This window comes from Scardinius erythrophthalmus, assembly GCF_964197995.2.
Source record: "Scardinius erythrophthalmus genome assembly, chromosome: 17".
Taxonomy (NCBI): domain Eukaryota; kingdom Metazoa; phylum Chordata; class Actinopteri; order Cypriniformes; family Leuciscidae; genus Scardinius; species Scardinius erythrophthalmus.
In genome coordinates this window covers 31,514,541-31,542,147 of record NC_138237.1, presented here as the reverse complement: position 1 = coordinate 31,542,147, position 27,607 = coordinate 31,514,541, and the positions used below count along the sequence as shown (strand labels likewise).

Genomic DNA, 27,607 nt, shown 5'->3' with positions numbered 1-27,607 from the left:
GTATGGATGGCTGTGAGAAGAAGGGAGGAGAGTGGGTGTGGCACGGCAGAGGGGAGGGGGGAAACTGTCATCGCCAGTGGCCCATGCATATCGACTGTCACTAAAAATCAGTGGTAAAACGTGAGGAAATGCTAGATTTTTTTATAGCTGGCAAAGTTAAAGTCTAATGAAATACACTGACACCTTATTTTTGTCCTTTCAAAAGTAACTAAATGCCCTGCTACATATATAGCCTACTACAGTAATCATAATTGTATTTAAAACATAAATGTACATGTATATGTATAATTATGTCATTATAAAATATATATTTGTTTATACACTATAAATGCATATATTATTAAAATAAATTTTCCGCTTTAAAAAAAAAAAAACGTTCCGTACATTCTAGATACATACATAGATCCTAGATCTACGCGCCCCCTGAACCCACATAATAAAGATGGACAGTGACAGAAATTTGCACAAATTAAGCATACGTTCCATACAATTGAGGTATTATCGAAATATCAAAATTTTAATAACGAGTGATTATTTAACAAAAGGCAAGTAAAACGGTCAGGGTTACATTTTAGACCAGTGGTTCTCAACCTCTCCTGCAGGGACCCCCTGACAGGCCATGTTTCTGTTTTAACCCTGAAATGGCACACCTGATTCAATTAATGAGTATAGGAAGAGTAGGAATTAGTCACTTAATCAATTAAGGCGGGCGTACACAGTGCGATTTTTGCTGTTTTTACGAGCTCGCAGATAATTTTTTTCACTCGGGAGAAATCGAGTGGAATCGGTGATGCTCGCATGGTCGTGGCTCGCAGCGTGTGAGAGGAATTACGAGCCGAGCCGAGCACGTTATGAGCACCTCCCCGACCTCCCGATCATCTTTAAACATGTTTAAAAAATTCGGGGAGTCGGCCCGATTTTCACCAGCTGTCCCCTATTTCCAAATTATACACAACCACGTGGGGCTATACCTCAGTGGCAGCAACCATACAGCGTGCGCATACACTGTCTCTCTCCCTCTCTCACACTCTCACACACCCACACACACACACTTCTCTCAATTAAAATAATAATAATAATAATATTAAATAAAAATAATTAAATACAAATAATAATTCTCTCTCTCTCTCTCTCTAGTTTTTATGTTGAATGGCTACTGTTCTCTGCTTTACAACAAATCATTTGCACACACATTTCGGTCATTTTTTCTATCTGAAGCTTTGCCATGCAACATTGACGGTCTCTGTGTTTAGCGCGAAAGCTCACGTGATTGCTGCCGGCTCGGGATAAAATTCGTGCAGGACAGTCGTGCCGTGTACCAGCTGCATTGACGCGATTATCAGTTAAACTGACTCGCAACGTGTGCAATATCTCACGACCTCCCGAGTGTCCGATCCTGGTCCGAACTCGCACCGTGTACGCCCGCCTTTAGTCAACTACTCATTAAGCCTTTAATTATTTGAATCAGGTGTGCCATTTCAGGGTTAAAACAGAAACATGGCCTGTCAGGGGGTCCCTGCAGGAGAGGTTGAGAACCACTGTTTTAGACACACACACACACACCTCTGAAGTGATAGAAAAATCCTCGGGAACGCAGTAGTCGCAAGACGCAAACTGCATTGCTGTACAAGGCCGAAGTCCACCATTCTCCAGTTGAATGGTTGCTACGCACACATAGTTTAGATGTGCCCGTGGTAGATGGGCAACCAACCGCCCACAGCCGGAGTCTAGCCCGGGCAGCATCGCGGGGAAAGATGCACTGGAGCTTTTGCACCACGAAAACAAACGCGCGTCCCATCATTGCCTCTCTCATCTACTACGCGATATCACACACGTGGTGTCATGAATAATTAAGAGAAAGTGTCTTCTCATTGGATAAGAAAACTCAGTCATGAATAATTATGAGACACCGATGAGTCATCAAAGTACTATAAGTGCTCTGCCATGTCACAGCCTGTGACGTGGACACGATAAAGATTTTAAACCCGGAAGATGAAAATAGCGGAAAACTCAAATTTAACCATTTTCCCCCCTACTATTAAATCTAACAGATGCTAATATTGTATTCAATGGTGTTCAACACACATACCTCTGTTAAAATCTCAGAAAATTTGTTTTAGGGTTTCATGACCCTTTAACGTTACTGTTGTAAATGCCACTCACGCAGAGCCGTCTCTGCACACTTCCGACCGCGCTTTCTTCGTCGTCTCTGCCATGATTCATATCTGAAATGCATGCTAGTGTCTTCCATAGAGGCTGCTTCATATGTTGTTGATGTATGTGACATCATGCCGTAAAGCAGGCCGGGCGCCACCTCTCAAACTTGCATTGCTGGTTTTTCCAGTGTGGGTTTTTCCCCTTTTTCCCAGGGATACTTCACCTCTGGGAAGATGAATGTGTATTTAAAATAGGTCATTTAAGTAGAAGAAATGTGAAGAAATTTTTGAATTTGGAGCTTTCTAGACTGAGAAAACCCAGAAAATGTCTTTTTGGCTTATGTGGATGAAAGACAACAACTCCCAGAATGCACTTGCTTCGCTGCCTTAGGAGGCCACGCCTACCGGTAAGGGAGCGCAGTTGAAAACAAACAACAAGACTAGCCTACGTGATGAGTTTGCCAGGGATTTAGAGATCGCCCAAAATGTCCGGGATTCGGCTTTTGCGTTCTACAGTCGCCATTCATTCATTATGTTTACTGTGGCGAGCAGGACGAGGCTAACGGCCGCGGGAGAACGGCGCGAGGCCGGTGGCGTCATTACTGAGACGCGCCGGGTCTCGCATCTCTCACAGAGGAGCGGGAATTTTCTTAGCAATGGTAAAACGCACATCAACCGATCACTTGTTTAGCGTTCATGTAAACACTACATTCAGATTCACCAATCGGAATGAATTCAGTTAGATTGAAACAAAAGGTGTGCATGTAAACAATGAATGGCGACCGCAGAACGCAAAAGCTGAATCCCAGACATTTTGAACGATCTCGCCCGCCGGACAAGTCCGGGAAAAGGAGGATGGTAACCCCTACTTACTCAGCTTTCTCCTACTATTCAGCTTTCTCCACAGAACAAGAGCCTGCTAGCTTAGCTTCCAAAGAAAGACGGCTGACACTATAGCCGCTTTTCCACCGAAATTACCCGGAACAATTTGTCCCAGGAACTTTTTTCCCAGGAACCTTTTTTGCCCCAGACCGGTTGCTTTCTGCGTTTACACCGCGGTCTAAAGTACCGGGAAGGTAAACTGCGCGCAACTGCTCCTCCCAGTCTGCGACGGACAGTAATCAGTTTTGAGCGCCACATTTATAAGTTTGGAGGAGATTCAAACTGTGTTGCAGTTATTGGTTTACTAACGAGGTAATTAACATAACAAAATAGACGAGCACTGATACTAAAGCGTGTTCAGAAAGCTTGTATGCGTATAAAATTAAGACAAGGTACGTTGTGAGATGACTGGGAATAACGCGCAAAAATTTCCTTTTGCGTAAATACTCTTTAAAAAAAGCCTGAACCCCGTCTATCAATCATAAATAGTGACAGTCTTGTAAATAGTTGTTTGTTACACCTCAATGCGCTATTTCAATCCTGTTATAGTAAATTTGTAACATGGTTTGCCTTGAAATAGATGACAAATGTGTAAACATAATGACTTAATATTAAAAGCTGTGGCATAAAAGAGACGAGCACTGATAAAGCGTGTTCAGAGCTCGTAATGCTAACGTTAAATATAAAATTGTATGTTATCAGCTATTGCGGACATTGGCCGTGAGATGGCTGTGACGAACGCGCAGAAAGTTTCCTCTTCCACAAATACCCAAATAATAAAGCCTGAAACTCGTCGCCAGTCCCCCAGTTTTTTTTTATTAAATTCCATATTTGCAGACAGACAACTTTACTGCATGAAGCCACTTTTTAAAAGGGAGGTTAAAAATAAAGAAAATGCTGCGTGGAGTCATCCAACCAAAATGCGGCGTGAACACAACCAATCAGCTTGTGCAGCGCACAAGTCCCACCCCTGAAAGTTCCTGAACTTTGAAAAAGTACTACCTCGTGAGCAGGGACTATCGGAGGGGGAAATATTTACCCGGAACTTCATTTAGACCCTGGTTCCTGCGGTGTAAACACATCGAGTACCAGCCCAAAGTTCCTAGTTCCTGGGGAAAGTTCCTGCGGTGGAAACGCAGCTTATGTGTACATTCTGTGAGTGAGATCCCACCCTCTATGGGCGGGCTGAAAACATGCGGAACAACGCCATCTACTGGCTGTAGTCTTTAGCCTCTGGCCAGAAAATCCTCCGATGACATCGGAGGATTTTTTCCAGACAAAAAATACATAAATCTCTCATCTCAGGGGGATATGAGGGTGGAAAGCACGGTAATTCGAAAATACTACAGGTTTTCTACTAATACAAAGCTTAATGCTAAATCCTGAAGTATCCCTTTAAATGCCTCTTTGGATGTCCTTATGAAGATTATAACCACTAAAGTACTTCTGAACATTTTGTCAGAGATACCTCCCATTTTAAATTATATGTTAGTAAGATTAGTTGTGATGGGAAGAAATGAAAAACCTGCGTTTTTGAAACATTTATTTTAAATCCAGACAGTTTGCCATATTCTCTAGTAGTTTCCTTAAGTAGTTGAAGAGTAGCTTCCCGTTTAAAGGGAACATGTAGGCTATTAAACTGGTTTAATAAACCGATTTAGACTAAACATTTATTTTAGGCTATTATTCACATTTACTGTAAGGACACACCCTTTATAGTTTAATTTCCATAATATACACAATAATTATGAAGTAGATGTTGTATTCAAAAAAAGTATGGGCAGCATGACAGTATTTTATTTTAATTCAAACTCAAACAAAGCACATTAGGAAAGCAACCCTCTACAAAGCGAGTAAATCACTTGCATATGCAACTAAATTTTCATGCTAGGCGACTAAATAATGTCTATCACTAGCCAATGGCTGATAAATTGTTAGATTTCACTCGCCAGTGTTTGAGTTAGAGGCTAAGTGTAAGTTTAGCACAGATCTAGTTTCACTCATCTTGAACACTGACTGAGCACTTGAGTTTAGTACTATTCCAATTCATTTCAATGGATGTGCAGTGTATTTTACTCACTGTTAAACTCTAGTATGAAGGCGCCCTATTCTTCGTCGCTTAGCTGAGAGCGCTGTTTCTCACACACGTGAGCTTTCAGATTTAAAAGCAAGCAGAAGCCACTGTCGGTTTCTTCGGTAGTGGGCGGAACTAATACGCAAATGGCAATCTTATTGGCTAACACTCACCCATTACTGTCCCAAGTTTTGATATAGTTGATCTTTTGTTTTGTTTTCAGAAAATGAAGCCTCTAAGTGCCATCTGAAATTTTCTTCTTGAATGATAATTTTTATAAAGCTTGTATATTTAAGTTAAGTAATTTAAATGACACTTAAATCACTTAAATGACAATTAATAGGCAATTAGCATTGCCATTATTGTGAAATTATTGAACTTAAATATACGAGCTTGATAATTGTCATTCTAGAAGAAAATTTCAGATGGCTCTTAGAGGCTTTTTCATTGCATACACGCATGCATTTATATACGTGTAATACATACATATATACACACATATATATATATATATATATATCTGTATATCTGTATACACATATATCTGTATATATATATATATATATATATATATATATATATATATATATAAAATATATATTTTATATATATATATTTTATATATATATATATTTTATATATATTTTATATATATTTTTTATATATATATATATATATATATATATATATATATATATATATATATATATATATATATATATATATATATATATATATATATAAAAATCTTTAGACAAAACTAGAATGTAGTTTATCTTTTGAACCATGTTTGAACTAGGGCTAAACTATTAATCGTATTTCATAACGATTTCTGCTTTTTAAATTTTATTTAGGCCTATTCATCATTTGCATTATCTTGAATTAGTAACAAGCCTCCACTATCTTTCCTGCTCAGGGTTGCCAGATGTCAAAATCTTAATGCCCCAAATGGAGCTTTTTTTTTTTTTTAGGATAGATTTTCTGCCCAGTGTTTTACTTCATCTGGTCAATCTGGTAATCATGCACACGTGCTGTGGTGGGGCCAGTAAAACTTTTGCAAGTCAAGTAAAAAATCTGTACCACTGGACCAATCGGGAGATGCTTAGCACTGAGCCACGTGCCACTTTTAGGATGGCATATCGGTGTTTCCCCACACATAATTTACTTGGGTGGCAAATGATATAAGGTATATTAAAGACCACCCAAGTAGATCTGATAAGCCGCTGCAGAGAAACAAAGCGAGAGAGATTTCCCATTTCCGCTCTTTTAAAGAAAACAATACATTCTCCACTAAAGGTTTCCACCACAATGGTCAAATTCCAGTCAATACCTGCAGATCTAAGATGAGCTGTTGAAGGTTCTGGATCACCTCCATATTCTCCTTCAGTTCCTGGTCTTCCAGAGTCTCAACCACTTTCTTTAGGTCCACCTTACACCTGAAATTAGAGACATATTCAAATTACTGAAATTTTTTAACTTCATTGGTTCACAGATCGGCAAGACATCAATGCTTACGCTGAGTGCTGCCTCAACTCCTCAAGCTTGCTTTGCAGTTTCTCATTTGTCTGCTCCGTCTGAAAGAACAATTAAATGATTAAATTAATGCACAAAATTTGAAGATGAATGGTTAACAGTAAAGTTAGGCAAAATTTGCCAAAGCTTCCTGGATCAACATGCTAGTGGTAGGTACACTGAGAAAATGTGCTGGCCATAAATGTTTTGCATGTCATTAATCTATTTTTCAAGTAAACTGTGCAGGACATTGGTCGTTCTCAGCATTAAACATTAAGTTCTGTTAAGATGCAACCTGTCACAAAAACAGTGACATCCACTGTAATTTTATCACACCGCAATTTGTTGCTGTGCTGCATGAACAAAACTAACATTCTCAGAACTACTCAGCTAAATTATGATCCTCACCATGATGATCCTTTCAAACATAAGAGCAGTTTGTCCCACTGCCTCACTCAGCTCTCGGCTTAGCTTGCTGTTTTCATCTTGCAGACAGCGATTCTGCTCCAGGATCTTTGACACATTCCCTGCTGGCTCAGACCTACAAATCAAACTCATCTTTAGATTTAGATATAATAATTAACACTCAAAAACTGAGCACATAAAGCAGTTTTTATATTTAATGACAATTGCTTCTACTTCAATACTCATGCTTAAATGTAAGCGATGAAGCTGTATCTGTCATAAAAACATGTTGACTTCATTAAGCAAAAAAATTATTTATAATATATATGATTCTTTTTTTCTAGGTAACTAACGACCTATGAACATTAAATACTTTCCTGCTTACAAGCCGTTTTATTAATGTATTTCTACTGTTAAAACAGTGATTTATATATTACATATATATTACAGTAAGCAATTTCGTTGTAATGTACCTTCTGATGTTCATACATATTTATTTTGTGCTGCAACCAATAGTAAAGTGGAACAGATGACTGGTTTATGTGATGTGGCCTGAACTGAGGTGGCTACAGCAATCTATCAGGCCACATTAAAAGAGCGTCAAAATGACATTTCAATTTGAATGCTGAGAGTTACGTTCCTTAAAAGTAACAAGACAAAGCTTATTGCAATTATTGGAATAATTGGATGAGAGGTGCACTACAAATAATGGTTAGTGAAGTTTTATTCACAAGTCAAAAGAAAACAGCACAGGCTAAAAAGATCTTGGGATTTAAAAATCAATATTGGTTAAAATCGATTCATTAATATTGGTGAACCCAGACCTAGAAGAAACATTTATATAATTAGAAATGTGATATTTAAACTGCCTTGTGCAATTTAAATATTTGCATTCATATTATCTGATTGTTAATCATGATATCTAAAAATGAATAGAAATGTAAAGGGGTGGTTGATTATGATTTAGTTGTTGTGTAATGTTGCTGTTTGAGCATAAACATCTGCAAAGTTACAACACTCAAAGTTCATAGCAAAGGGAGATATTTTATTTTAAAGGGGTGGTTGATTATGATTTCACTTTTCTAACTTTAGTTAGTGTGTAATGTTGCTGTTTGAGCATAAACAACATCTGCAAAGTTACAATACTCAAAGTTCAAAGCAAAGGAAGATATTTGCTTTTAAAGAAAAGGACTACAACAAACGGCTTGTTGGGACTACACAACATTCCTCCCGGGTTAGTGACATCACTAACCCTATAATTTACATAAACCCCGCCCCCGGGAACACGCAGTCCATGTTGAGAAGGAAAAGTTGTTGTACAAGAGTACATTTGTGAGTCAGCTCAAACTTTAGCATCCATCTTTTCACATGCAATAGAAAGTCACTCTGTATGCATCTCACAACAGTTCCTATACGAGCGATTTATAGATTTATCATGACAGAATATAGTTAGAAGATAGTTAACTCCACATCAGCAACAAATTCATCAACTAACCATTCAGAGACGTCCTGTTGCATTCTACATGTCACTTCTTCTTGAGTCTCTCCATCTTTGTCTGACTCCGTTTTAACATTAAAGGCAGAACAGTTTCTGTCATTTTAGTGTGTCTGCGTGAGGTAATCGGAGCTGCTAACACACGAGCTCTTGAAACCCCGTCCTCTGCAGCAGCTCATTGGCATTTAAAGGGCCAGGCACAAAACGGTGCTTTTTGCAAACCCTCAAAAAGTGACAACTTTAACTTGCTATATAAAAATATCTGTGGGGTATTTTGCGCTAAAACTTCACACACACTCTCTGGGGACATCATAAATATATTTTACATCTTGTGAAAAGGGCATTTTACCACCCCTTTAAAGAAATAGCTTTTTCAGGACTACAACAAACGGCTGGTAGAGACATTCTTCCCGGATTAGTGACATCACAAACCCTAAAAATTTACATAAACCCCGTCCCCGGGAATGCGATTGACAGATTATCATGACAGAATATGCTAATCAATGACTAGAAGATACCTACACATAAGCTACCTAAATTCATCAACTAACCATTCAGAAATGTCCTGTTGCATTCTACATGTTGTCACTTCTTCTTGAGTCTCTCCATCATTGACTCCGGTTTGAACATAAAAGGCTAAAAGTTTTTGAAATTTTCAGTCTGCATTTTCAATTTTCATGTCTGTGTGAGGTAAAAGGACACAAGCTGTTGTAGCTCCCCCTCTGTGCCGGGAGCAGCAGCTCATTTGCATTTAAAAGGACAAACACATAACGTTACATTTTTGCTCAAAAAGTGACAATTCTAACATGCTATATAAAAATATCTGTGGGGTATTTTGAGCTAAAACTTCTCATACACACTCTGGGGACATCAAAGACTTGTTTTACATCTTGTGAAAAGGGTATTATACCACCCCTTTAATTTAATAGTTTGGGCTCTTTTGTTAATTCTCACCATTTATATTATAGTAATGTTCCAAGTGAAAGGATTTCTTGTATAGTTTACAGCAGGGAAAATTTTCTTTATAACCTCCAACAATCGCAGTCTGTAAGCCCTTAAAATATTCTGTCACCTCCCTACTGCAATCTTAGCCAATTCCTCGCTAGAAAAAGCTTCCAGATCACTAGTAATCTTTGGTTTTCACGATACCACTGCTTTCCACAAAATATTTTCAATGAGCTTTAAATCTCAAGACTGTACAGGCCACTTAAAGTTGGTTATAGAATATTAAGTCATAGAATATTAAGTAGATTTGGATGTATACTCTGGGATGACTGTCCTGCAGGAAAGTCCATTGATTATCAAGCTTCAGTCTCTGAAGTATCAAGCCATTTTGGCAAAGATGTTGATGCCTTTGGTGCAAAGAATTCATGATGTCCTTCATAGGGTCAAGATTTCCACTTCCTGCAACAGCAAAGGACCCCCATAACAAGACTGGACCACCTACATGTTTGACCATAGAGATGGTGTTCTTCTGCTCATAAGCTTTGCCTTTTTTGCACCAGACATACAGCTGATTCATGGCTCCAAAAAGTTCCAATTTGGTCACATCACTCCATAAAACATTCTTCCAGAACTCTACAGGTATATCCAAATGTTGGTGTTATGGAAATCATCTTGTAGCCATAGACTTTCTAATGTAATAAAAACTTGTTCTCTATAGCTTTTGTGAGAACTCTTTTGACTTGGCCATATATGCTACTCAACTTTAGCACATGCATGGGCTAAAATGTAAGTGTAAAATCACCAGCTAATTCAGTTTTGTTATAGAGTTTCCAAAGGCTTGTACCGTGCCATACAAATAAGTGAAACAGCAGTGTTGAATAGGGGTTGGATAATTATGACAGCTGTATTAAAAAAAAGTTCTATAAAATCAAAAGCATTACATTATTTATTGAAATAACTTAATTTGCCACTGAACTTATGGATGCCATTTTTTTTTAACTATCTTTAAAAAGGTAACATTTGTATAATACAGTCTATGGGGGTGGTTTTAATCATTTTGATCGCAACTGCATATAACATAATGGCGCTGCACATCTTACATTTAATGGGTTAGTTCCCCCAAAAATTAATTCTGTCATTAATTACTCACCCTCATGTTGTTCCAAGCCTGTTCGTTTGTGTAAACAGTGCAGTGCTTCAAAACATTAACACAGTTAACCAGTCGACCAGTCAAATAGTCACACAGACTATTTTAACGATGTCTTTGCAACATAATTGCCCCTTTCAAGGCCCAGAAAGGTAGTAAAGACATTGTTAAAGGTGCTCTAAGCAATGTTGGGTGACGTCACTTCTTCTTGAGTCTCTCCATCATTGACTAATGGTTTGAAAATAAAAGGCTACATTTTTTTATAATTTTCAGTGCATGTCTGTGTGAGGTAAAAGGACACAAGCTGTTGTAGCTCCGCCCTCTGTGCCGGGAGCAGCAGCTCATTTGCATTTAAAGGGACAAACACAAAAACGTCAAGTATTGTTAAACAAAACGGAGGCTAACTCGACCCTCCCTCCTTCTCATCCCGTCCCCCATTCTTCTCTTCACTGTTATGAGTCACGATATGAGTGTGATGCTGACGCAGGAGCTGGCCAATACTGAGCCGGCGTTCTGACATAGAACAATGAAGCACTGCATTTTTAACATTAACAAAGGTCTTACAGGTTTGGAACGAAGTGAGGGTGAGTTATTAATGACAATAACTTATGACAGAATTTTCTTTTTTGGGTGAACTAACCCTTTAACTGTATTTTCATCTACTTTATCAAGTGATTCCTGACATCTCCACGCATTTTCTAAGCCATGACGAGAAGCCTGTTGTAAAAAAATAACACTGCTGGATTATTAATATGTTTTTGAGTATGACTGCCTCAAATAACCCATAGTCAATTATGAACGAACATATAACATTATAACGAACATACATAACATTATAACGAACACCGGTAAACTTACGTGCTTAGCGGGTTAGTGAGATTAATCAGATACACAACATACAAATATTACACGTTATGTATATGGAAGATTGGCAATATGGCATGATCAAAGTGATTCAAGCCATCTGTGTGCTTTCACTGTATTTCGCCAGTCTGGATGGCATGCTGTCCTAATGCCAACTTGGGGTACCGCCTAAAATGCAGCAATAACCAATCAAGAAAAAAGTTTTTTTGATCATCGTTTTAAAGTACTTGTGCACATCCCTACTGCATATAATCTTCACTGTATACATTAAACAAAGATTAATCCTTAAAGTTACAAAAGTTATTCAGTCAAGAGCAGTGAGTGATTTCTGTCTTATGTGGTTTGATTAAAAATAAAATAAAAATAAATAAATAAAAAAAGTACAACAGCAGGAATATTAGGCTGCTGTCAGTTTAAGACCTAATGTATGGATCCTAGTAGACCTATTGCTCCCTAATAGTAGACTAAATGTTAGTCTACGAGAAGAGGCATGGTCAACTAAATATTAATCAGTCTGTTAGCTGCAGAACAAAAAAACTCCACAGGAAATGACACAGAAAAAGGTGACGTGCGGCCGCAAACATGACATATAACATGCAAGTAACAAGCCTAATGTTAGGCACTTTACATGGCTGCGCATATCCAAGTGTTCATGTGGAAGCTAAATTAGTACCGCGCTCACTGCAGGACACTTAACTTAAATTCTACCTCCACGTCATTGGCAATTTAATCATGCCATTATGATTAAATTGCCTATATGATTAAAAATCCCACTCTCCGTCCTAGCGCTACCAAATCCGGTGCTGGTGCCACCATCTGTTGAACTTATTGGCACCAGTGCCACTGCTCTCAAATGTTAGTCTGGAGCCCTAGACAACATATCACACAACAAAAAGTGGTTATCATGACAGGCCAATGCATAGCTGCAGTAGTAGGTAGAGAGAGAGAGAGAGAGAGAGAGAGAGAGAGAGAGAGAGAGAGAGAGAGAGAGAGAGAGAGAGAGAGAGAGAGAGAGAGAGAGAGAGAGAGAGAGAGAGAGAGAGAGAGAGAGAGAGAGAGAGAGAGAGAGAGAGAGAGAGAGAGAGAGAGAGAGAGAGAGAGAGAGAGAGAGAGAGAGAGAGAGAGAGAGAGAGAGAGAGAGAGAGAGAGAGAGAGAGAGAGAGAGAGAGAGAGAGAGTTGAAACTTGCTTTGTTGTAAAATCACAGAAACTTTTCAAATTACTGAGTTGATCTGATAATCTGTGTGGATTCATTTATTCTTTTAACCAACATGTTATTGTAAATAAATGGTGGCAAAATTATGGATGGAACATGATTTTTTAAAAATATATATTTATATATTAATATTTTTTTCTATAATTCAGAAGGTATGTTTTAGAGGAAGCAAAAATTTTGATCCACTTAGTGTCTGACAGATGTGTGACTGTGCACCTGTGTAGTGGTGCACATTTGTGACCGTCCTGCAAAGTTCGGGCTCTCAGCAATTTATAGGCTCTGATGCCCATACACTTAAAGGTTGTATCAGCGATTTCAGGCCCACTCAGAGCCTAGGCTACCTACAGAGACGCAGTTTTTTTGACGGCATGCTAACGGGGCGGGCAGCTAGCGGATTGTTAGGAAAGATTAGATGAATGTGATCATCTATGTTTGGGCCTGAAATCGCTGATACAACCTTTAAGGCAGAAAATAAAATAAAAAAATAAAAACAAACGTAATAGGAGACCCTTAAATAAACCCTCTTACAAGACTGCCAAATAAAAATGAAAAGTCAGAAATGCTTCACAATAAGGTTCCATTAGGTAACATTAATACATTCACTAACATTAACAATGAGCAATTGATTTGTTACAGTATTTATTAATCTTAGTTACCATTAGTTAATAAAAATACAACTATTACAATTTTTCCACATTTACTAATACAATATTAAAATCAAATTAAGAATAATGAATACTTAATGTTTTTTATGAAGTTAACTAATTTTAAATGGAACTTTACTGTAAAGTGTTACCCAAAAAAATCTTAGGCCATACCCAGTCAGCACAGATGCAACACCACCACGGGCATGTAGCAGCATCACCTGAAGATCTTGCACCTGTGTTTAAAAAAAGAAAGACAGAAATTAGAATTACCTACATAATTCACTCAGCATTCAATTTAATTTTAAATAACTTGTCATGTAACAGCTGTCCTTTGAAAACACACTAGACAAAGTACCTGCTGTTTGAGTCGCTTCATTTCTAGTGCGCGTGGGTCAACATTGAGAACAGGCTTATTCTTGATTTTACGGGCACGGTCCGCATAACGCAACGTGTTGATGGTCTCCTCAATGTTGGAGTCTGCTGGACTGACACACGCAATCATCAAGGTGTGGCTGTTTCCTCCGAGGGAGTCTGGGGAAAAGGTTTGAGAAGCATTTCATGACCAACTAGCCCAAAAAACAAAACAAAAAAACTGTTGACATGTTGCTAGATGTTATAATGTTAGGCATTGGGTGCATCTCAATCAGCTCCTTAGCTCATGAATCAGTATATCGTGTTCATGAACTTGAGCACTGGTAAGGACAGTAAAGGATGCTGGCTCAGTACACATTGGGACACTGATGACTATTTCCGGCGACATGACGATGGTACTTATAAACAACAGCAGAGCTAATGTTTTTCTGACATTACTTGTAACGATATTTAAAGTGCATTATGATCATTTTTTTACTTGTTACATATACATGAAACATTTCAGCAATAAATTATAAATGTTAGCTGGATTGTTAATTACCCGTCTAGTGATTTATGTTTATGACGAAATATAATCAGGGGTGCAAACACATGTATGGTCAAAAAAGAGAGAGGTAATCGAAGCCCTCGTCCCGCGGCAAATATCCAGATACTACATTGCCACCATCCCCAACCCACCCCTATAGGCACATATGAAATTTAGAAAAACTATCTTGCACTTCTTCTTCTTGCTTTCCTGAAAACAATTTCACCTGATGATTTGAATAGCTCTTTTTGTAAAGAATTAATAATTCTAGGATGATTGGGGTAATTGTGTAGGGTAGGCCTAGCATCTGCATAGAAACTAATAAACAAAATACAAATATAAATACAATGAAACACAAATACACAAGAAATAAAGCAGTGCTTTATGTTTTTCAGGTAAATTTAAGTATTAAGTATTAAGTATTAATACAGTTTATCGTTTGACAAAACGTGATTTTTCTCTTTCTCTTTTGTTGTTTGATTAACTTTGGTGACACAAACAGCTGCAGGTATATTGGGTGCTGTCCCTTTAAGACGAATGCACGTATCTAATACCGGTAATGACACGGATCCGTTTTATTTTGACTGCGTTTACGGGGAAACTCGTTGAGACGGACACTGGCTTATTTTTTCGTGCACATGTCTGTTCAAACACAAATAGATAAGAAAGAAAAGGGAATTCGGTGTTCACGAACTTCACGTGCTGTCTGCGACTGCGTGGCTCTGTGCGCCGACAGACCATCTATATTTGGATGTTCAACATAATATATATAGCCTGATACAGCATAGACAACGTCGGCAGTATTGACGGCAAAATACTATAGGCTACAGAATATTTCGTTCTGTTGGCCTATTGACAGGGGCAATATTTGAAAATCGATAATTAGGCCTATTTTTTAAAGTACAATTATATGCATTTGTCAAAACCGAGAGACTTTCAAGCATCAAAATGTAATTTATTAATATGTATTCGCGCCTTCTATTTTGTCTGAAAACTTCCAACACTCTTGCGTGTCGCGTGAAAAATAGGCGTCGGTTGCGGTTCTATTTCTAGCACGCGGTTTCGGCACTTGAGAAGTGTGTGTGTCACACAGGCATTGTGCTCTAACAAGCTCTAACCAGTTAACATGAGAGCCGACATAAATACGGGCACGCCACGCAGAGAGAAATGTGATGCAGTGGCAGATCCAGAGTGAGACAGAAACACTAGTGGTTCACGCTTGCGCACATATAGGCTACTTAAATTACTGCTGGTTTGGCGCGCAGTGTTCTGATTCGCTTATTTCCTAATTACTTGTTGGTGGACGCAATCCAGAATTACTGTTGGTTAAACTATAACCAGACCCCCCATACCATCCCCCCCCCCCCAAAAAAAACTCTTCGGATCTGCACGATTCACACAAGTCACCCAAACTGACGTGAAAAAAGCGGGAGGCGCCGAAAAGCGCGCTGTTTGCACCCCTGTATAATAAAATATTGGTTGTATATATTGGTTAAAAACTTCTAATCGCATGTTATGTGTAGCGAGTTGGCTCACGTGGTTTACGTTTCGTGCTTCAGAACTTCCGTTAAAGCAGTGGTTCTCAATCGGGGGGGGTCACAAGGGGATCTTAGTGATCCTCCAGGGGGGCCATGAGAACTTAAAATTAAATATATTAATATAATTCATCTTTTTTATGTTAAAAAATTAACAAAGCACTACCTCTCTCGTACGTATTCTGCGATTTGTTTTGGAGCAGCCCAGTTTCTCATTGCGCTGTGTGAAATACAGACTGAATGGTGGCTAAAAACACCCAACCGCTCAATGAACATAGGATACGCAAACTAAATATCTCAGTTGGATAAAGAAAACAAGTGTCGCTAAAAAAGTTTCAAAGGATGACGATTGTGATGAAGGTAAAGATGACTACAGTGACATACAGGAGTCATACATTAGGCATGCACAAGTCTTGATGCGCAAACAAACCGTATGTGTGCGCTCTTGGCTCACTGATCACTATAATAGTAATTCTGCATGAACACTGTGGAACATATTCATGTAGTTTAAATGATTGTACTGTGAGTGTTTTATAATGGATGCTTGCCGAAGAAGCGTGTTTTGGAGAAGTTTGTGAGGATCCGTGGTGTTTATGTACACATAGGCATCAGATAATCCAAACATGGACACGATTGCTTGTTCTGACAGTGGAAATGTCCATTGATGACATCGACCTGCCTTCAGATCGCTGAGTTTCCACACAATCAGGATGGTTTTATTTTTTATTTGTATTTTGGTGTTTAATAATTCTGAATGGATCCATATAGTAGCGTATGCAGTACGCACACTCAGAGGCCCACACAGAAGAAAATGAATAGTTGAATAAAGTCGTTATTTTTGTTTGTTTTTTTGCGCACAAAAAGTACTCGTCGCTTGATAAACTTAAGGTTGAGCCACTGTAGTCACTTGGACTATTATAACAATGTCTTCACTAACTTTTCTGGGATGGCAGATATCGATTACCAAGCAGCCTATGAAGGAGTGAGCCAGCTCTAATTTGTGTTCGGAAGATGAACGAAAGTCTTACGGAGTTGGAACAACATGAGGGAGTAATTACTGACATAATTTTCTTTTTTGGGTGAACTAACCCTTTAACTATCTTGAATTTATTTAGTTTAAAAACACCAACATGAAGTTGAAAAGTAATAACACTAGAATACAAATGTTTTTGGGAATAGACGGTTGGGGGGAGGGGGGCTTGCAGTATTGATTCAGAGTAAAAGCCTTGGGGTAAAAAAGGTTGAGAACCACTGCGGTTTGCAGTGATTTAGTATGTCTTAAACTACAGCTGGTTCAAAACGCAGCAGCTCGAGTTCTTACCAGAACCAGGAAGTATGACCATATTAGCCCAGTTCTGTCAAAACTGCATTGGCTCCCTATTAAACATCGCAGAAATTTTAAAATATTGCTGATTACTTACAAAGCACTGAATGGTTTAGCCCCGCAGTACTTGAGCGAGCTCTTAACGCATTATAGTCCGTCACGTCTATTACGATCTCAAAATTCCGGCCAGTTGATTATACCTAGAATATCAAAATCCACTGCTGGCGGTAGATCCTTTTCCTATTTAGCACCAAAACTCTGGAACAGTCTTCCTACCATTGTCCGGGAAGCAGACACACTCTGTCAGTTCAAAGCCAGATTAAAGACACATCTCTTTGACCTAGCTTTCACATAATACATTATAGACTTCTATAATTTAATGTTATGCTGCATAGATTAGGTCAGCCGGAACCGGGAACACTTCCCAAAAATCCTGATGTACTTGTTACATCATGAGAAGAATGGCATCTACGCTAATTTTAGTGTCTGTGTTTATCCCAAGGTTTTTCCTGCAGCCTGCCGGATCCAGGCCGTATCCAGATCTGACGAAGGACCTTCACCTGGACCGATGACAACGCAGTGCTGAAGTGCCAACTAGTCTCTCCCTATGGAGGATCCCACTACCACTCTACAGATAAGGCGTTGTCGGGAAAATTCGTCTCGCGGTCCTACCCCAAAGCAACAAATAAAATAAAATTCCTTATCAAAATTTATAAGGAAAGACACGTACTTAGGCTTGGCTTGTAGGGAATTCCAAACCTGCGTATATTCTAACGCACATAACTATAGAACCCATTCTAAATGCTCATGTGAACGCCATCAGCGTTTCTCACAGGTTCGCGTTTAAAGTCTGTGTAGAGAGAGTGGTGTCGTCTTAGCGGCCCCTAATTTAATAACAAATGATCATTGCGACGGAACCAAATCAATTAAAACTAACTTTAGATGGAAATAACTTAACTCTGCTGTAAAGCCGAAACAATCTCTGTTACCTTAAATTATACGCTTATCTCTGTAAAGCTGCTTTGAGACAATCTACATTGTTAAAAGCGCTATATAAATGAAGATGACTTGACTTGACTGCGGTTAAGGGAACAAGGTGAACATCAATGCTTCTTGGTTTTCACCGTGCATTGTGGGACTTTTTAGGGAGCGAATCAGTGTCCTGGAAGGATTCTGAGATTAAGACACCCATTAAAATGGCAGACTCCCTGATCAGTGCCCTGACTACTGAACTAGGGAGATGATTGAGACGATTGATGATAGATGATTGATTAGCATTGTTAGCATGTTTGCAGGATAGTTGCTAGGCTGTAGCTAGAAAGCTCTAGGAGGAGTTAGTCAGAATTTTACTCAGAATGATGTTAAAGTACTGGATTTAGTATGTCTTAAATTCCTTAATGTTCACTCACTCGTTATATGACAGGGCTCTAGACTGCGACCATTTTTTGAGAATTTTTGGAGTCACATTTTTGCGAGTGCATGGTTACGCACTCAATTGGCGTCTGCCTACTTACACTTGCCTTAGGGACTTATTTAGTCTGACGTGCATCATCGACTATGGCAAATCAGCTATTCTCCTGTAGTTAGTCCTGTTGGAGTTTTCCCTCTTTTGCACCTCACTTTTAAATCGGTAATTTGAAAATGCGCACAGCCGCATGGGAATTCATAACAGTGCGGAGCAAAGCGAGTGTTTTCAATTAATTCCTATGGAAGCTTCTATAGGAATGAACTGAAAATGCTCGCTCCGCACCAGTGAATTCAAATTAGCACTAAATCGGGGTGGCAACTGCTTGAATGGTGAGTTCATTATTATTAAACAACAAAACAGTAAAATGACAAACTTGCTTAAATAGGCGCCTTTACATTCCAATTTGAAACCAAATCTTCCGCCAGTCACATTTGATAGTTATAAGATTAAAAAAAAATTGTCAACATGTCTCGTGTCACAGTCAGTCTTTTTACATCAGTAGAAAACTAGGATATGCAGAATAAGACACGTTACTATTCATCAGCATGCATTGATTAATCCCATGTTGTAGCCCAAAAAAAAAAAAAAAAAAAAATCGTGTGCTGGTGCGACCAACTAAGAAAGTTAAATCGCACCAGTGCGACCAGTGGGAATAATGAGTCTAGAGCCCTTTAAATGTTGTAGTAAAAAAGTGATTTGATGAACAACTGACTTTATGGACTAAATGAATCTTACCCTGTAAGAGGCGCGTCAGTTTGGAGTCCCTGTATGGCACAAAGGTCCCCTTCTTGCTTTCATCACCGAGTGCACTGATCACATTCCCCAGAGACAGCAAACCACGGTTAATGCTGATTCCTGTGAGACAAATGTCATCAAGAATGTGTTTAAGGAATAGCTCCCTCAAAAGCTAAAATTCTGTCATTTACTCAGTCATGATATTCCAAACCCATGAATGACTTTCATGGAACACAAAAGTAGAAATTTTGGAGAATACACTTTTACATCAAGCAAATAAAAATAAAAACACCACCAATAATGTATACAAGAAAGTAGTTAGATGTGAGTTCATTTGCCCATTTAGGTAATCTTTAAGCTATTGAGGTTGAACTTCTTTGGCTTGCTGTCCACAGTGAAGAATTGAGAAAACGGCTTCAACCTAGGGCTGGGCGATATGGAGCAAAAAATATATCTCGATATATTTTGCTATATCTCGATATACGATATATATCTCGATATCTTTACAGGAAAAATAACCCCCCAAAAACTACTGCAAAAACAAATATGCCAAATACCACAGTCTTTTTTTATTGAAGTGCAAATAGGTAGGCTGTTCATGTAGGAACAAAGTGCTTCTGCAGCATAAAAAAAAAAAAATCCCTGTATACAAAAATAATAATTTAACTGTAAAATAAAGGAAGAAATAATACATATTGTACTATTTTTAATAAACCTGTATAGAAATATCATTACTAATTTTGGCAAATAAATAAAAAAAAATGCCATATATCCCCCAAAAACTGCACAACTGTAGAGTAAAACATTAATTAAAAAAAAAGTGATAAAAATGCATCTAAAAATTGACATGATTGTTACAAAATAACACTGTCTGGGGCCTCTGGGGAACTCAGAACAACTGCTAGCATAAAGTTTAAGGTAAAAATAACTGCCATTAAATTATAGTATCTGACTACTATGCAATTAGATAAACTGTTCATTCATTACATCACTTTACCTCTGTCTTTATCCACCTTTATCTTCTTCTCTTCTTTTCGGCACTGTATATAGCAGAATAGGTAACTTAGGCTAATGCTAATTTATAATGTGTCATGTAAATTCGGCCATCCGTCACAATCAGGAAACTTTCAACGTGTCTAGAGCTGGCGCGAGCTGCCAGGCCCGTTTCTAGGGGAGCATGTTAAGTGTGAGTGTTAAGCGCCCTCAAACAAAAGCAATGCGGCGAGAGGCGACGCTACACAAAAAAATACCAACAACAACTGATCGCGCGCGCACTGTTTCTGACGCACTTCAAGCACTCGCTGGCCGGGGAAAGATTGATGTGCCTGACCGGACTCGGGGGACTTGAATGAGACAACACGCGAGGGCGGGGGCGAGCACAGCACAGAGAAGGCAAACAAGCAAATTGGCGAAATCAGAATTAAATATAAACAATATATATATATATACGATATGTCAAAATCCATATCGAGTTTAAAAAATATCTCGATATATCGTAAATATCGAGATATCGCCCACCCCTACTTCAACCCAAGCTCTGATATAACCATAGGGACTACTAGTGCTTGGAAGATAAGAATGAGTGGAAAGATACTTATATTAATAATACTGTTATACTGGCTATACTGTACACCCAGCACTTTACAGCTGTTACACATACCCAGCACTTGATTGATTGATCCTGGTTAACTACTTCACTAAAGTGCTACTACACTGCATTTTTCTTTCCTTCCTTTTCTTTCCATTTTAAATCTCCTTTTTAAAATATCTCTTGGATCCGTTTTGCCTCCATTGCCATTTAAACAAGTGCAACTGCGTAGACATCAGTGCCTGATGAAAAACTAAGCTTTAAACTAGGGATGGGCATTCGATTAAATTTTCTTAGTCGATCGTCGGGAGAATTAACGATCGACTATCGATTAATCATTAATATTTTTATATTGAAATTCATTATTTCTTCAACTTTTTATAAATTAAAAATGCAATGAAAATACAAAAATACAGTTTGTTTGTCCTCGATGAGATCTTTATTACAAGAAGATCAACTTGTGGCAGTGAAACTGCACGTTACTTGAAGATGCCCTGCGGTGCTCTAAAACAGCGGAACAGCGAGCCGGCGTTCTTAAACAGAGACCCATGGCCACTTCATCCGTTTTCTGTGATCGGATAACTATCCGATCGTGAAAAGACCAAATGTAAATGCCCTCCGAAACGCATTCGAGGCGGATTTAAACCCGATCGCTCAAACCACTTCAGGAGGAGATCTGAGACGCATTCCAGACGAAACTGGACAAGAGTAAATGCATCTGGTTGTTGAAACTACATATGTAAATTTGACTTATCCCAAAAATGCTAAGAAATAAACATGTGAGCGTTTTATAGGCCTAGGCTATATGTCATGTTATAGCCAGATATGACGGCGTTACTGGAACACGCATCACCACAGATGAGCATCTATTCAAGCCAACGTGCAAACTATCGCAAATCAAAGTGAAAGTCATTCATCAAAACACAATCATCTTCATTAAAAGTAAAGAACCGAAATGATCTTACCAGGGCTGTTGCCGCAATATTGTTGCAGTCTTTGATTTAGAAATTTTCGCTGATGATCAATAAAATGCAGCTCATATCAGATGCTTTCGGACGTGCAACAATTTAAATATGTAGCGCGGGAATTCAAGATCGGATTTATATCCGTTTTGCAAAAACACATTTATATGACCGGGTGTAAATGGAATCGTTTTGATAAATCAGATAGCTATCCGATCTGAGAAAACGCATGAAGTTCCCATAGAACCCTTATTTCAGTGAGAAATTTTTTTTTGTATTTTCACAAACCACGCATAAATGTCATTATCTCAAAACAACAAACTTTTACACACATGCTGCTGATATATTATTGTAGCAGAGTTTGTGCTGAATACAGTGTAATTAGACTTTAGCCATGAAAATGTCACAAGTAACAGAAATAAGCACAAATGTCAGAGCATGTCAGAACACCTCCAGGGCCCAGAAAACAGCTCAGACCCCAGAGGGTTAAAGAGATATGCGAATAACAGACACACACACAGACAGACGTTCCTGTAATTTATAGATCGATAACTAGGAAAACCTTGATTGGTTTTCCCTAAAGCCCCTTTCACACAGAGATTCCAGAAAACACAATGACAATGTGTCCCGTGACAATGTGGATCATTTGATTTTGGTTCATTCACTCTGCCAGTGATTTTCTTGGAATCTGTGCATGCGTTCACACAAATCCCCTAAAGATCCAGTAAAGACATGTGACATCAGGATGTATTTGTAGACATTTTTCCATCCTTCCTTGTTCCTTGATGAACACAAACTTTCTTTGTTAATGTGCAATGTGAACATTGATCTGCATTGAGTCCTGCCTTTGTTTACTACGCGGTTACGCCCAGAGACGTGACTAAGCGTCCCAACCCCCATAGATGCACTTGAAGCGTGCAAGCATCCTGAAAGATTTCGTATTTTCGGTCATCAGAATCATCTACATTGTAACTTAGATTTAATCAACTGAAAACAGTGTCTGTAAAGGTGTGAACCAAATGGCCCACAATCATATGGCCCATACAGACAAATGGCCCATAGAAACTGATGGGTGTGAAACCCAGTGTTTCCCCTACCATTATATAAGGGGGGCGCCCCGCCCTCCTAACGGCTCCCCCCGCCCCCCTTGAAGATCAAGTAAATTTGATTTGATTTTCTTTATAGCACCAGATAAAAAAAAATATTTTATTACAAAAACTAAATAGCCCTTAAGTAATATGTTATTTATCTTATTTCCACGATGGCATGTCTTTTCTGTCTGTGTTTGCGCGTTTACAATTATCCCAATGAGTGCGCACGTGCGCACACTCACACACAAACAAACACTTGCGTCAAATACAGAGCACTAGCGGACAGAGCGTGTGGCGGGAAATATGTCGCTGAACTGAAGATGGCAACACTCACTCTACTGCGAGTAGCAGCTGGAGTAGCTCTCCGGCTCCAAGTCTAACGCCCGTTTCACACATATTTCGTTTGCAGTGTGTATGCGGTGAGTTTTGTTTTCCGTACCCATGTTAACAGTGCTTTCACACTGCACGCGGATGCAGTCCGTCGATGATCGATCCGTTCCAGTTGCGGTGCGTATACACGGGCTCTGGTATACAACAGTGCAGCGATCGTTTCCACACCGAGTCTATTTTTGCCGTTTTTAATATACTGTCTATGATTTTTGCTGTGCTGCAAACGCTGAATTAAAGTGACAGCGCATGTTTCGTGGTCAAAATGAACACAGATTGACCTGAAAATGTAGTCATTTCACCATAAGTGCGATTAATTAAATAAAATGTATGTATTTATACCATACATTTATTTAATTAGATACTACTTTTTTTATTTTAAGACCGGGGTAAAGCAAGGAAAACTACAATTTACCTCAACAAGGCGACATAATGACATTCGTGGAGGTGGAAAAACAAGTTCTTTGTGACATGCAAGATTTATTGTATTAAAATTGAAATGCAAAAGATTTTAATATAAATACATGGTTAAATATTTTACCACTTGCTTGAGCAACTTAATATATAATTTTATAGAAGTAATGCATTGAATAATTATAATACATTGTTTAAATTGTGTTTAAACGTGAACGCGTTCACAGCAGTGCTGTGTCTGACAGGATTATTCTCTCCAATAAATGCATCATAGAAATAAAAGCTTCTCACAAAAAAAGCCCATTTAAAATTTGTTTGTCATATAAATGTATTAACTAACATTAACGAACAATGAATGAGCAATATATTTGTTAGTATTTATAAATCTTTTTTTAGTTGTTAGTTAAAAAATAAAACTATTTAAGCTCTGGTCCATTAATATTAACAAATACTTCTATAAATTTAACAAAGGTTATTTGCAAAAGTCAATTTTAAAAAGATTTAAATATGTTTTTTTTTTTAAAGAGATATCTTGTTAACTTTTTTTTAAACATTTGTGTTTTATGTTAACTTTTACAAAGCATTACCCTCCCAGACAACCAATTAATGTGACAGATAGATAGAAAGATAGTGTCTGTCAATTTTCCCCAAAGAACTTCTTATATCAAACTTCATTCACGCACACATATACAGTATGAAACACTTGCATACACATACTAAGTAGTCACAAATACATGTATACTGCTGAATGCTCAAATACAACACACCTAAAGTCACTCACGCACATACACGCGCGCTGTTGGCATCGAGCCTGGAGAAATGTAGCCACACTTTTGATCGACTTTTCCACATCTTTAGGGTATTTTTTGGTGTGTGACGTGTGCGCAGACTGGTGCATAGATGTATACACTAGATGTCGCCTTGGCTACGGCAGTTCATTGGAACGAATGTCTTTAATGCGACATCTAGTGTATATATATATCTATGCACCAGTCTGCGCACACATCACAGCAGGATGCGCTCGCGCCCTCAGATCACTTCGACGTGGCTGTGTTACAAGAGGTAAAAACGATATAAATACTGTTTGTTTTCTCACACAAACCGCTCGTTTCGTGTCTTAGGCCATCAATGTGTACTTACGATGGGGAATTGTTTAATTTGGACGATGGGGAATTGTTTTAATTTGGACTCTGTGCATGCTCTTTGAGGGGGTGACCATAGACCTGCATGATATTAAATATCAAAATTGAAACTACTGCGGAAAAAAAGACACCTACATCTTGGATGCCCTTGAGGTAAGCTAAAACATACCAAAATTTAATTTCAAAGTGAACTATCCCTTTAAATTACACTTCAAATATCTTTTTTCCAAAGGTGGTTTCTTTCATTTGCTGTCGTTTTTATCACGCTGATGTAAGTTCAAGTGTCTGTTTCAAAAATAAGTTGGTTTTTAGTTAGTTACGTGATGCTATAAAAACGGTGGTGTGACGTCATGATTGACAGGTTCTCTGAGCGAAGTAGTCACTGAAGCACCAACGGACATTTTTTTTCGGGATCTTCGGAGGACTGAGGAGATTGTATTTACTTTATTTTAACAAGCCTCTTGTCGTACTGCAATACATTTTTAAAAAAGTGTGCAGAATGCACTTTCCCTGAGTGCATTCTGCGAGAGTGAGGCGGAGTGAGGGCGGAGCGTTGATTTCGCGGCTTTACTTCCTGCTCACTACTGCGCAGGTCTGGTCCCGAAATCGCTACTGCGCAGACTCAAGTTCCAAGATGTCAGCGCCATATCGAAACACTGGCGGCTTCAGTTCTCACCATAGACAGTAAAAGAAAAGGACACAGCGACCCCATTGGATTCAACGGAGACAAAGTGAAGTCAATTAGAAACTCTTACTTCCTGGGGGTCGAGCGTACTGCGCAGACTCAAACTGAGCTTGACGACGTAGATGTGACATGAGCAACCCATCTGTCTTCTAGTAGCTGTGCCAAGAGAAATCTGAATCATTCCCTTCCGAAACTTGCAGAGACGGAGAGTGTGAGGAGGTGTCCATGAGCTAGGAGCAGGAGAAACTTTTGCTATGTATTCTGATTAATTATTGTCACTTTGCCTCCACGTCCCCCCGATTGCGCGCGAGCTTCTCCTCCTGTCCATACGGTAATTATCTACTGTGCGACAGAGTCGCGTGGTTATGACGCAATCGTTAGACTATTTTTAAAAAATAGCTTATACGGGGCCATAACGGAAGCTACAAGGTAATGAAGCCTTTTATACATTTTCGTGTTTCTTTAGAAATAAATAATGGACAAATGGAGTCTTTAAACGCCTCAGATGTGAAGTTATTCGCGGTCAAAGTGACGCCAAAATGAATGGGAGTCAATGGGATGCTAACAGCAGGTGGGGGTCCGCTAGCCAATGGCGGCACCCGGGGGTTAGGGCTGCACGATTATGACAAAAATCATAATTGTCGATTATTCCCTTGAAATTCAAATTGCGATTATTAATTACGATTATCACAATTTACATTGAATATGTAGGCATATTATTATTATACATGTTTACTTTAAAATTGTGAATACACACACTGCCCCCCTTTACTTAAAGGAGAACTCGGCAACTCTAGCGAACTCTAGTCACTTCTTCGCTGATTTTCCCTTTTGTTGTCGCATGTTTTCCCCACGAGCTCCCCCTACAGCTGTGGTGGGGCGTATATTTCACAACACAGTCGTAAAAAACTCACTTGCGGCAGCCTCCTCCCCCTCTCTACCGCTGCTCATGTGCGTTTGTTTTGATCGGAGCAAGCCAACTGTATCGCGTGGAGCTATGTCTACTGAGGTGGGTAATCTGGTAATACATCATAAATGCGTGTGTGTTTATGTCGAATTGCCGTAAAGCAATTTGTGTTTCGCGCTCGTTCTCGTTCTCGTTCTCGCTTTCGCTTCTCACGAGACTTCCAATTTCTATCTTGCCGGGACGGTAGTGAACAAGTTGCAAGGTTGGTTTTCCGCCTGGGAACGCTGGGGGGAGCGGGGAAAGTCACCAATATCACCAGAACAGGTTGTTTAACCATCCAAATGATTTCTAGACAGTTTTATTAAGTTAAAAAAGCTACCAAGTTCTCCTTTAACATACACATAAAGTGTAAGAATGACTAAATAGTAGTTAAGACTATTAAAGACTACTAAGAAATAAACGTTAGGCCTATGCTAAAGCTTTTAAATAGCAGTCCCAAACTTGCTTTTGTTAATACAATGTTGGTATGAGCCCCCAGTCATTTCAAATATATATAAAAATAAATAAAAATAAAATAAAATAAAGTGGAAAAATTGTAAAAAAATACAAAATTGGGGTTAATATTAAAACGACAGTTACCATGGTGATACACAATACTAACAAGAACGGTTAATAATGAAACATGGAAACTGCTCCTGGTGAATAGTGAAAATCATCCCTGCATGCAAATCCTTCTCAGCTAACACACGACGTACCAGTAACGTGATTTATTGGTAGGCTATTTTACTTTTATTTTGTGACTTAGGCTACCAATTTACAACGTAACAACGTTGCATGCTCGTAGTTTCCTTTGCACTTTATAAACACAGCGCGCGCTGCCGCATTTGCGCGTGCAATTGAAGAGTGTGCGCTTTGAACACAGTATCCTATAACGGCTGACATGACAGGAACGTCCGTTTTTCTGAGGTGAAATACTTTATTTCAGCATACACATACATCGCTGCCTGGTAGTTTCTTCCTATTGTGCTAGGTTTTCTGAAGTAGTTGTGATTTGCCTCTCATAACATGCTCTAAATGCACACAGAGTGGATTTCTTTTTTTTTTTTTATCGCGGCTTTGAACGATTATG

The 27,607-nt window shown here is 38.7% G+C and overlaps 1 protein-coding gene across 1 annotated transcript in view; it reads right to left on the bottom strand.

Annotated features, from left to right (window-relative positions):
• Positions 1–27,607, bottom strand: part of kif4 (kinesin family member 4) — a 141,460-nt gene that overhangs the window by 78,109 nt on the left and 35,744 nt on the right. Inside the window, exons 8-13 of the mRNA XM_081390432.1 lie at positions 19,303–19,422; positions 13,698–13,873; positions 13,514–13,575; positions 7,033–7,165; positions 6,628–6,686; positions 6,443–6,548 (exon numbers count right to left, since the gene is read on the bottom strand). Coding sequence (XP_081246558.1) covers positions 6,443–6,548; positions 6,628–6,686; positions 7,033–7,165; positions 13,514–13,575; positions 13,698–13,873; positions 19,303–19,422 — 656 coding nt within the window. The remainder of the gene's footprint in view (positions 1–6,442; positions 6,549–6,627; positions 6,687–7,032; positions 7,166–13,513; positions 13,576–13,697; positions 13,874–19,302; positions 19,423–27,607) is intronic.